The sequence below is a fragment of the Ictalurus punctatus genome, chromosome 28 (assembly GCF_001660625.3).
Source record: "Ictalurus punctatus breed USDA103 chromosome 28, Coco_2.0, whole genome shotgun sequence".
Taxonomy (NCBI): domain Eukaryota; kingdom Metazoa; phylum Chordata; class Actinopteri; order Siluriformes; family Ictaluridae; genus Ictalurus; species Ictalurus punctatus.
This window is the reverse complement of record NC_030443.2, coordinates 13,159,095-13,172,040: the sequence shown is the minus strand read 5'-3', so window position 1 is coordinate 13,172,040 and position 12,946 is coordinate 13,159,095. Positions and strand designations below refer to the sequence as shown.

Genomic DNA, 12,946 nt, shown 5'->3' with positions numbered 1-12,946 from the left:
CTGATTATGTCTTAACAGAATAATAGGGATATATTATTTCTGATGTAATTATCTATACTGGTAAAGCTTAACAGTGTAACTATTTGTGGTATACCATCATACCGCTATATGAACACACCCTTAAATGGAAGCACCCAAGAACTCCACCGCCTCCATAACCCTCTTAAAGAGTATCTGGTGCCACATGGATTTTTTTACTAGACTCACTTGTGCACTGTTTGTTTATTGGCTTCTGACGTCTGCGATCCTATGGAAGGACCTTTTTTTAAACGCTGTGGCTCCGCTGGTAATCCGACGCGACTGACAGTATTTTGTTTGTCCTTGTGTGTATGGTTAAAATCCCAAAAAGAAGAAGTTTAGAAAGATAATGCCGTTGGGAAATGCTCTCAGATGTAAGGTTTGTTTCCCTCCGCTTGTGGGAAGTTTAGGTTGTAATTGGCTGCTTGTTTAGCTGTCCCTGTAATTGATTGGTGCTTAGGGATCATGTGGCGTGCGTTGTCATGGCACCGGTTTGTATGAACCGGCCATGTTTACGCTCTGAAAAGAAACAACAATAAAACGTCCTTCCTTGATGTGGCCTTTTAAAAGTGTATGTTTATATGCGTGTGTCCACATGTACGATGACTCCATTTCTCCTTGGTGAGTTTTAGCAACAGGACGTAGAGAAATAACAACAGGAAGTGAGAGAAATAAAAGGCAGAGCATTCTTTCATTTGTAAATGGCGTTTCACGTCTGTTTCCCACTGCAAAATGCTACCTTCTTTCATTTTTCCAGGAGAATTCCATCACAACTAGCGTCCTAAAGCTGCATTATGCATTATATCACACGAATATGTAAAAGCTGTCGGCACTGATTTTTGGATATTCATTCGGAATCGTGAGCTCAGGAAGATAGCGGGATCTCCCTAACGTGAGTGCTGATCGTTTTCCTTAGTGCCCACTTTCCAAACATTAGCATTTGCGCTCAACATTAGCTCACTGGATGGTGTTCTCGAGTAACCCCATTTGCAGCTGAAACAACAGAGTTTTCATCACTGAAGTTCCCCAAGAGGTTTGACACTATGCAAAACTCATTATTCTGGCCCCTGATGGAATGTCGACATGAGCCTGAATTGGAATAAGCGTATGTGTGTGTGTGTGTGTGTGTGTGTGTGTGTTAGTGAGTCAGTGCTGGTGGACCGGGTGTCTCTTTCATAGAAGAAATGAAAAACGTGTGACGTGGGGGTAGCGGGTGCATCGCAATGTGGGTACGGGTCAGTGTGGCGCCATCACAGGAGTGTAGGGGCTGGTGTGTGTGTGTGTGTGAGTGTGTGTCTGGGTGGCGAGAGAAAGACAGATAGACTGCTCCTCTGCAATCTCAAGTGGCAAAGTTCCAGTCATGTCTTTTTGTCCACAGATCCTACGAGTAGTGAAAGGCAAGCCAATGAGGCGCACACGCACACTGGAAAATAACAGTGAGAGTTACAGCCTGATCCATCCACAAAAGCTAGAAGATGACAGGAGTTTCACCCCAACACACACACACACACACACGCTAATGAAAGCTATGAAATCTCTTAAGAGGGGTGATGAGTGATGGGTGTTTATGGCTTCGTTCACATAACAGGGTAAAATCAGGTTTCTTGCAAATGACCAAAAGTAAGTGCGCAAATCAGATTTGTTTGTACAGACTGTGGTCACAGTCCTTGCACATTCACAATGGTTGTTATAGTAACGATGATAGTGAGAGTTAGCTAGTTAGCTTGCTACCCACACCGATGGTGCGTCTCATCTCAGTCAGCTCACTAGATCGTGCATCAGTATATCGTCGACACGAGTTCGGGACCATGGCTCACTACACACTGGGATACCGGTGGATAGGGTGGTTCGACGCATTCCGTCGATTGGGTGGTTCGACGCATTCCGACACGAAGCACAGTTACTGGTACCTCCCTGACGTTCATGCTTTTCTTATAACATCATATCACAACATGTTTTATTCTTCTTATACTAAAGCAATTTGCCAATATTGACTGTTTTATTTATTTAAGAATGGCATGGCATACTTGTGAATCCATTTGTAGTAATGTTTAATGTCGTGGAATACCTGCAAAGCAAGTTATTTCTTGTTATCACTTATGGCTCTTTCGCACTAATGGTCAGGGCAGAGAGGAATAGCTAGTTACGCTCGTTCTAGTTTATTTTAGCCACGGCATTGTCAGTCTCCCACCTCAGAATTTGTCTTTCTTATATTATTTTTCTCATTGTTCTGTCACACAATGAGAAATGGAGCGACTCCTGATTGGCACATTGCAGACTGGCAATTAGGAGACCTAAAAATGCTTCTTTTTAAAAAAAAAAAAAAAAAAAACAGCAAGAGAGGGAAAGGGAAGCTGGAATTGGGACATGGCTAGTGCAATAGTGAAAATGAGAGGAATCAATGAAAGAGAAACGAACATTGACGTAAGAAGGCCTGCTCCTGTTAGCACGGAGGAAGCTTCTATTTATCCTCGCCTTTGAAATGGAGATCACACCATGGATTTCCTGGTCAAGCGTTATTGACATGGAGGTTAATTACATTCTACAGTGTGACTGTCAATTCTTTCTGGGTCAGGAGTCAGAGGTCAATCAATGTCCTCAACTTTTAGTCTTTTAGTCATGAGTAGACTTCCTTACTACTCATGTTAAAGCTGGAGAGGAAGAGCGAGGCACTATAAGGACCATCCTCTGAATGTATGTGGTCTGATTTCGTGTGTGTGTGTGTGTGTGTGTGTGTGTGTGTGTGTGTGTGTGTGTGTGTGTGTGTGTGTGTTTATGCTGTTTCACTTTCACATAGGGATTCTGGCAGGGCATTGGTGCAGTAAAGCATATCTGTGGTCTGTCCCTGTCTGACAAAAGTGTGTGAGTGTGTATGCCCAAAAGAATAGTACCCCCTCTGCTGGGTACCGTATGTGTAGCAGTCAGATGTCGTAAGATATACCTGTATAACTGGGCCATTGTAGTGCAACTGCACTGGTAAACGCTACAGTTATATAAATGTAGAACTTATAAGTTATAATTACATGCACTGCACTTTTTTTTTTTACATTTAAAATACTTTTGGCATGAAAGAAAAGTGAAACAAATCAATGTCACCATGTCGCCTGACAAGAGGTACGAACAATATATTTTTTTCATAAACAATAAAATATATTTTTAATCATTTATACTATACATAATATATATAAACTCTAATACAATTAAAATCACAGTTTTAGTAGAATATGAAAAAAAGGAAAAAAGTGTATTCCCTGATTTTTTTTTCTTTTTCTTTTTTTCTCAGTGGTGTTAACCAAATAGAGACTGGCCCTTTAAAAATGCAAGAAAACCTTATTATTATTATTATTATTATTATTATTTTTAAAACTATTAAATCAGGAAGAACAAATATTAAGAGGCCACGGTAAGTCAAACTTAAGTCTTATATTTAGTTTTAAAAAAAGCTCTTAGTTTAAAATGTCACCATATTAGTGTCAATGGTGTTACTCATTATAAATCCTTTTATTTTCATATTATGGCATTTATAAAATATAAGTATAGTTTTTTTTAATGGTCTGTAGCCTTTATGTGAAAAGGATTAAAGCAAGAAGAACTAATTCTGAGAGTCCAGAGTAAGTCAAACTGTCTGATATTTAGTTAAGACAGTTTACTAGTAGCTCTTAGTTAAAAATGCTATGCTGCATTGGTGTCATTGGTGTCACTCTTTCACATTTACAAAATGAAAAATGGATCCATTAAAGTCTATTCAAGCCTTTACTGGTGCTGCACCGTAACTGATCCACAACATAACATTTAAAAACATATTCTAGCAGTTTCTCAAACCAGATTATATAATATATTCATGCTCCAGGGATGTCCATCCATTTTCTGTAGTGCTTATCCTACACAGGACCATGGGGAGCCTGGAGATTATCCTTGGACGAGATGCCAACCCATTGCAGGACACAATCACACACACATACACACAAACTCACACACTATGGACAATTTGGAAATGCCAATAAGACCTTACAACACATGTCTTTGGACTGGGGGAGGGAACCGGAGTACCAGGACGAAACCCCCAAAGCACGGGAAAGAACATGCAAACTCTGCACACACAGGGCGGACCCCTAAACCTGGACGAGCAGGGAAAACTTCCTAAACAGATACACACCAGACCCATGCAAAGAAGATATTGATATAAGTTGGTGATTTAGGGTTGTACATTTAGCATCCTGAGAATGGATATTTATACAGGTCCACCCCTGGTAGGAGAATTTAATACTCATAACAACTATTCATATAAGTATTTATATTGAACTACTCCTGATACTTTGGACTGACCCAGGATCAGATGTATGACCTACATACATCAGTAAGCATTACCTTCACCCACATCTCAAGCAGATCCAGTAATTGAGCTAATCAGTAAGACTGTCCAGCAGAATAAAGGCAAAGAAGACTGAGAATAGAAGACCGTTTAACTCCAAGCATTATTGGGTTACAGTTGAACATCTAAAAAGTTCTGTAATTTTTGCAGTTAAGGTTCAGTAATCTGCTGCTAATGGGGTATCCTCTGGCTCTGCATGCAAAGTTATTTAACATACTTCTCAGTGGGTGAGATTACAGAGGCTTCCTTTCTGTCTAACCTGATACGCCCCTCCCTGGCCTGCTGCTTCGCTTCTCGGAAACTGCCACAATACCTCCAAATCCTCCTCAATGACTCCACAGACAATCCGACGTCTCTCTCCCTCTCTCACCATCTCTCTCTCTCTCTCACCCTCTCTCTCGCTTTTTCTCGGGTTGTGCAGTAATTGCGCCGCAGTCATTATGGTATCAATTTCTCGGCAGATTGTGCGTTTTTTCCTCCCTCACTTCTTCGTCTCAGTGGATGGGGTACTAAAGGATGGAGGCGAAATGTGACTCCATTGCTGTTTTGACAGCAGCAGTGCTGTAATGTCCTTAATTTCTCTCTGAACACACACACACACACACACAAACTCTGTCTTGTGTATTCGAAACACACCTTGTACCAGTTTTAATGCTCTATCTGGAAGCAGGTTTGAATCCCCAGACTTCAAGAATGCCTCCACATTATGATTTAAAAACAAAAACAAAAAGGTCCATGTCAGTGCAGCAGTAACGACTGAGTTTCAATCTAATTATTAGTTGCTGGCTAGTTTTACAGCATTTTACAGCATTGTCAGGACTTAAGACTTTAATAAACACGCGCATTCAGAACGTACGCATGTTTCTATGAGTGAATCTGAGTGGGGCGTCTTTGTGTTCTTTGACTGTAGTGATGGAAAAACACTTAGCGTGTCTTATTTTGTCATTGCTGATAACTTGGTAAACACAAGATAATAGCCAGGATTTTGATAGCTATCAAGAAAAAAGCAGCTAAGCCAAGTGCTAGCATGGAGGAATTCTGTGCTTTGAAAGCGATCTAATTTGAAATCCCCTGTTGCGTGTCTCCTGCGGTTACAATTTTTTCAGAATTATTTTTTCAAAGAAAATCTTTTGGAAAATCTCTGGGAAGTATACGAAAAAATTCTTAAACGTTGTATTTTATTATCCTTGAAATATTGGCCTATGGCTGACTCACCAGAGACGTTGAAGGACGTCCATAATTAGGTGGTCTGACCTGATTTAAATGGATATACTCTTTGTCAGTTCTAGATTTGGGGTAATGTTTGGTTCCAGACTGCAATAGGCACCTTGTCTATGTATTTGCAAAGACCCAGTGGGAACTTTCACTCTGGACAAAATCTAGGCATTAAAAACATCTCTTCTAATAAAAAATAAGAAGAAGAAACCCAACTTTAGTCACTTATGCACTGACTATTTCCATGAAGACAGCTAAGTTTATGAACTGAATATGTTTTCCTTCACAGCGTATTTGATTTGATTTGCCACATGCAGAACCACTTACACCAAGAACTACCATGCTGCTGCACTTGTATTTGGATGGACATTGTGGTTAGGGCCTCTGAGAATTTGGTAAATAATAAAGGACTTTTTTTAAGGTGAACTTTTCTGCACATGCAGCATCACAGAGCAGCTGAATGCACTTGGAGGAAACTCTTTAGCAGAGTTTTACAGATGCCCAGAATTAGCCAGTGTCAATGGACAGGAGAGTAATGCCATGCTTCCCACCCAGCGAGCAGGACCAATTCTAATCTCATGCATGGTCAGGATCAATCTCCCACAATCTCCCAATGCCTGTCTTCTGAAATGCTCGTATGCAACAGTTAGCACCTGTCTTACCAAGAAAACAAGCCCACGATGTGTTTCACAGAGATGTGAGTGTTTGTGTGTGAAAGAGAAGCTTGGCAGGATCCTGTAGAGCATAACAGTGCTGTTTGGATTAGACGCGCTGAGCGAAGTCTCACAGACATACACACAGATGCACATACGCACACAGTGAGAGAGACAGTTGTCACGGGAAACTTGGTTGGAACAACACTCCGGCTGCTGGCCAAGTATTTTGGTACTGTTGGAAAGAGCAGAGAGAGAGCGAGAGAGAGAGAGGTCTGGGCGCGGGATTTGGGGAACGGAATTCTTTCCTGACACATACTAGACTTGGCTGAGTCTCTGGCCCTCAGGGGGTGAAGCCTTTGAAATGGGGATAAAGGGCCTCCCTGACCCCAGTTTCCTGTCAGTCACGTCTCGAACCCCCTCCTCTTGTTAAAATGCTCAAACTGCCTCCACCACCATATATGTTTTCTGTATAAAGTTATTCATTTGACTAAATGAATAAAAGACAGACAGTGATATCTATGTCCGTGTGCATGTCGGATTTGATCAATTTCATTGTGAAGCATGGAAGTGGCCAATTTGTCAGAGAGACAACATTTGTAACCTCAGAAACAGAAGCCTTTGGAGAAGCCCTTTCCATCTGTGAGCTTTGAATGGAAGTAAATTGAAGGGTGGAGGATGATCTAAGGCCTAGGGGATGGAGAAATAGACAGATCAAGGACGACAAAGCCAATGACTCTTGCATCTTGGCTGAATTGGCAGCACATGAACTGGCCCCAGTGCTGGCACAGGACAAAAGGAGACCCGTAGGGCAAAACTGGGAGGGGGAAAAAAATTATTGACTTCTCACCACAGCCACTATTTATTTTTCCCTGCTCTCTGCACTGCTGTTTGTTTTTGAGGCTGTCAGGACTTTTTTTTTGTTCTATTTTTAGTTGGCCAACTATGGCGGCGGCGGAATGCTTTTAATCGCGAGTACAAAGGAGCAGGATGGGGACATCTCATCCACTCTCCAGCAGAGACAGACAGCCATAACTGACCAATGTCAACATTCAGGCTGTCAACATTCTGGGTGGTGGCTGTATGCACATCTTGATTTGGATTCCCTGTTGAAATCACGACTGTGATTTTCAGTTCCCAGGCCTTCTGGTTGTAATGCCTTCTCAAAGAAACTCTGAGATCATGATTCTGGATCATTCTCAAGTTCACTTGATGTTACGCAATAAAGATAATGGTGAGCTTTGAAATGGACTCCTAACCGAGTCTCCATTTGGATGATTAAGGCCTCTGTCTTTAGGAGACGCCTAACAAATATCACTCTTTCCACAAGTCCTGAATTTGGGCTCCTTGTTAAAATTGAGACTGTAATTTTGAGTTTCCTGACCCCTTTGCTTTTTGGCTTTATGAAACCTTACAGAAGATGTGTCTCACTGGATCAGGCTACTGGTTCTGGGGTTCTGGGGTTCATCATGGGGTTGTGTTTGAGTCTGTTTGACTGTAAGTGAAATTGTCATGTTGTGCAATAGAGAGAATGATTGGCTTTGTAAAGCACTCATTCACATGGTCTTCACTTGAATGTTCAAGGCCCCTGCATTTGGGAGAAACTAATGAAAAATGGTTATTTCTTCCAAGTCCTCGTGAGAAAATGCAACGTTATATATACTTTCTCTGAATTCGTTCAAACTCCAGTCTAGTTGAGGAATCATTAGATCTTTTTCATTGAAAGGTCACACTTCTGTGTGCAAAAAAAACACAAATGATTGGCAGCTGCTGAGAACTGAGACTCATCCAGCTCTAAGTAATGAGAAGTACTGAACGCAGATGTTTCTGTAATACTTCTGAAATCTTCCTTAACCTTGAGAATTACTGCCCACAGATCTTAAATATATACTGTCATCTCCATGAACATACTCAGTGGATGATGATGGTGATGATGATGATGATGATGGTTATATAGTCACCGGGATTGGCTAGTCTCTTGTTTCATGATTCATGACCATTCACACGTGTTCTTTGCTCATTTTATACTGGCTTTTCTGAATACATTACAGTCCAAATTCATGTGTGTATTGCAAATGTGCATTGCTGCTTCTATAAATTCGTGCCAGTTCACAACACTCAGTTTGCTCCTCAGAAGGTTTGTATCATGGTTCAAGACATCCTTCCTTCCACCAGTTTCTCTTTTATTTCACCACTTCCTTCCACTTTTATAACCATTGCTGTATCGTCCACTGGTTCCATTGACAGTCAGTGGTTTCGCCCACCACTGATGTCATGCTAGGGCATTTTGGTTTTAAGGATTTCTGCCTGAGGTCAGGGGAACTCCCCTTGCTCTGCTCCTCATCCTTTGGCCTACCACAGTAGGCTGAGGGTAGCTAGGTTAAGGCCTGGTGAAGACTCCTTCCTGGAGTTTTTACAGAGGATTTAGAGGAGATTTATATTGCGTGGAAAGCACAGGATTCCATGGTGTTCCTTAAGGTGACTCATGCCAGGGTTAAGAATTATGGCTTTTTGTTGGAGCTTTATGTGATTTTTAATAGCATTTTGTGGTCACAGCCATTTAATCATCTCTCTAGACCGTTTAGGTTGATGTACAAGGCTCATCCTTTAGAAGATGGGTATGAATTAGCAAACACCAAAATTGACCTCAGATTTGCGAGAATTAGCGAGCAAAAACAGATCTCAGATTAGTGTGAATCAGAAAACACAATCTATTTCTAGCATGCCATAGGAAACTAGCATGACACAGCAAACACAATTTGATCTCAGATTAGCATGACATAGCAAACACAATCTGATCTCAGATTAGCATGACACATCAAACACAATTTGATCTCAGATTAGCATAACATAGCAAACACAATCTGATCTCAGATTAGCATGAAATAGCCAACACCAAAACTGATAACAGATTAGCATGAATTAGCAAACACAATCTGATCTCAGATCATTGGTTTTCCTCTCATGTGACTGGTGGCCATGTTCTGTGTTCTTAAGGAGGTTAAGGTGGTCCCCCCTTCTCTGCTAGCCATTTGTAGAATATGATGACTAATTCAGTCTGTATCCTTCAGTTTGCTAGCTACTCAGTTAAATGTTTTTCTTTGTGTCTCCATAAAAACACAAAATTTGATTTCTGTGGATGTCCAGTCTGTTCAAAAGTATAAAATTTTCTTCACTGTATCTGCAGCTTGTTTTAATAGCAATTTAGGGATTGTGATATTTGACGCTTTTGTGTGTTAGATATAGCACCTGGCATTGTTATGATTTTTAAGTAGAGACTGCATTTGATCGGCTCTGGGAAGGTGGTTATTAATCAAACACACACCCTCAAAGAGCCATGTGTCACATTCTTTGCCGTTAACCATTTGCAATTGTCTTACTATCCTTGTGAGGACCGTCCACTGACATAATAATTAATGCAGCTAATTAATGCAAAGCGTACATTAAAATCTGGATATGTTTGGTTAGTTATGTTTCCTAGTTTTTATTGATATGTTGGTAGTCTACACTTTTGTATTTTGCATTTGTTTGGTACATAATTAAATACGACCCCTTCTTTCTGTCTGTCTGTCTGTCTGTCTCTCTCTCTCTCTCTCTCTCTCTCTCTCTCTCTTTCTCTCTTTTTCTCTGCAGTCTCACCCGCTGTCTCTGTGTAACACCAGTGAGGATGAGCGGCAAGAAAATGCCTTCATCAGCATTGTTAAGCTGGAGAGTCCAGAGAGCAAAGTGCCACAGTGCCTGCCACTTCTGGAGAAGGTAAGACCATGCATACCTACCCCTCCTCTCATACACACACACACACACACACACACACACACACAAACACGCGCGCACACACACACACATGCGCCCACCCACCTCCAGTAGTGCAGACATACTGTAGGGAACATTTGTGTTTGCTCACTGATAAAGCACATGGTGGTATCGAGCTGGCATGGACTGATCGAGGTACCCACAGGGAACAGAAAGCAGATCTGTGTGTGTGTGTGTGTGTGTGTGTGTGTGTGTGTGTGTGTGTGTGTGTGTGCGCGCGCATGTGTGTACAAGTATATTCCATTGTGAGGAAAGACAGAATGAGCAAAGTCTGAACACAAGTACTATGTTAAATAGAACCTTCTGGAATTACTATCTGTCTATCTGTCTGTCTGTCTGTCTGTCTGTCTATATTTTATCATTTATAAATATTTGATATTTTTACACACAAATTCCAAGTTGGTCAGTTGCACTTTCTCAAAAATAAATAAATAAAGAAATTAATAATAATATTAATGATAATAATAATAGTAGTAGTAGTAGTAGTAGTAGTAGTAAAAGAAAAATAAACAAATAAAAAATATGGAAGGATTGGTGAAGTAAAGTTTCCCATAGTCATTTGGTGTGTTTTTCATTTATGTGTGTGTGTGTGTGTGTGTGTGTGTGTGTGTGTGTGTGTGTGTGTGTGTGTGCATTTGGAGGGAATTGGTGACTGTACGTCAGGATTTCCCATAGTGTATTTCAAATGCACATTTACACTGGAATAATTAGTTGAAATGGACTGAAGTATGAATGAAAGTCATAATCTCTGGAATGAAACAGCACTTTACTGGGACTAGACTAAGGTTCTTTTCAAACTTACATTTGTTCCAGACTCGGGATTTGTTTTTGAGCTCTGAGCGGTCCAGAGAACTGATCCCTAGTGCTCTTGAAAACATCGGTCTGGGGCTCGCTTCAGCCGAACTGCTCAAAGCTTGGCATGTTACTGGCTGTTTTCAAGTTTTGTGATGGTGAGGAAGCGGTTGCTATGGAGGAGATGGAATATATAAAATATACTTAGCAAAAAAAGAAACGTCCCTTTCTCAGGAGACTGTATTTTAAAGATAATTTTGTAAAATCCAAATAAGCTTTACAGATCTTTATAGGAAAGGGTTTTAACAATGTTTTTCATGCTTATTCAATGAACCATAAACAATTGCACATACACCTGTGGAACAGTCCTTAAGACACGAAGTTTACAGACTGTAGGCAATTAAGGTCACAGTTACAATAACTTAGGACACTAAAAAGACCTTTCTACTGACTCTGAAAAACACCAGAAGAAAGATGCCTAGGGTTCCTGGTCACCTGCGTGAACTTGCCATAGTCCTGCTGCAGGGAGGCATGAGGACTGCAGATGTGGCCAGAGCAATAAACTGCAACATCTGTAATGTAAGACGCCTAAGACAGTGCTACAGGGAGACAGGAAGGACAGCTGATCGTCCTTGCAGTGGAAAATTACATGTAACCGTGTGTCCCCCCCAGACGTGATTGAGAATCGCAAATGCCTTGATGGAAGAGTGGAGTAACATCTCACAGCAAGAACTGACACATCTGGAGCAGTCCATGAGGATCACATGCACTGTAGTTCTTAAAGCAGATACTCACTGTTACTCTTAATATTGACCCCCCCTTTGTTCAGGGACTCATTATTCCATTTCTGTTCATCAAATGTCTCTGAAACTTGTTCAGTTTATGTCTCAGCTGTTGAATGTTTTTATGATAATACCAATATTTACACATGTTAAAAAATTTGCTGGAAATAAAACCAGATGAATGTGAGAGGACGTTTCTTTTTTTGCCGAGTATATATATATATATATATATATATATATATATATATATATATATATATATATATATATATATATATAAAGCCAGACTTAGGACTGGAGCATTATAATTAGATTGCCTTTGAAGTGTGAGCGCTTTCACTGAACGCATCGTGACAAACACACGCCTCTAAAAATAAAAATACAAAAGGTGGTAGTTCTGGTCCACTAATTTGATTGGACAAGTGGTATTCCTAGAGTGCTTATAATGTTTCGCTGAGTCCCACTGAAACTGCAACTACAGTGCTGTAAAAAGGTACATTTTTATTTATTGAGGCAAAAAAGTTGTCCAACACCTATGTAATGCACAACTAGCCGTGGATTATCCCACTTATACCATGGTCACTTGCCAGCACTGACAAGTTAAAGATATTACGGATGTTTGCAGCACAAAATTTGACTGAAAAGATCAAAATAACGGTTAATTTCTTTTAGTTATTTTATATACGGGTCGTTAGATCTAGAGTTCTGAGAGAGAGAGAGAGAGAGAGAGAGAGATTTCTACTAATAATAAAGCTGTGAGTTTAACTACTGTATGCAAGTGTTACTATGGTTACAGTTGTTTACAGGCAGCTCATTAATTTAGATCGGTGATTTAAACTGATTGGAACTACCTGAGCATTATACACACCTTCTAGCCAATCAGAATCGAGTATTCAGACAGACCATGGTATAAATGGAATTATGTAATGGATTCATTGTTTGGAAGGAATTCGTCAGCGATTATGAGCCCTGCACCAAATAAGCGCAGAACTGGTCCTGAGTGTGGACTCGAGTATTCGGGTCTAATGTGAAAACACCATAACACAACTGTTTGTAAACAGAAGCAAAGATTGGAGATTAAAGCAGAAGTTTAAAGTTGGAAACTTGGGATGAGGACAAACTCTTCTACCTGCCACAGCAAACATAACCAACATATATATATATATAAGGGATAAGCACATAATCTTCTGAGAGTTCAGAAATAGTAGTCATTTTTTCTAAATGATGGAATGAACCCATCTTTTGAACTATGCTACACTTCTCTCAGAAAACAGCTCGGAGTAGTCTCATCCAAAGGCGCT

General features: G+C 40.4%; 1 protein-coding gene across 2 annotated transcripts in view; it reads left to right on the top strand.

Moving 5' to 3' along the window:
• The window catches only part of LOC108260261 (E3 ubiquitin-protein ligase RNF43), a 113,210-nt gene that overhangs the window by 55,955 nt on the left and 44,309 nt on the right, over positions 1-12,946 (top strand). For both annotated transcript variants that reach the window (XM_017460380.3, XM_017460379.3), the window contains exon 2: positions 9,892-10,014. In XM_017460380.3, coding sequence (XP_017315869.1) covers positions 9,892-10,014 — 123 coding nt within the window. The remainder of the gene's footprint in view (positions 1-9,891; positions 10,015-12,946) is intronic.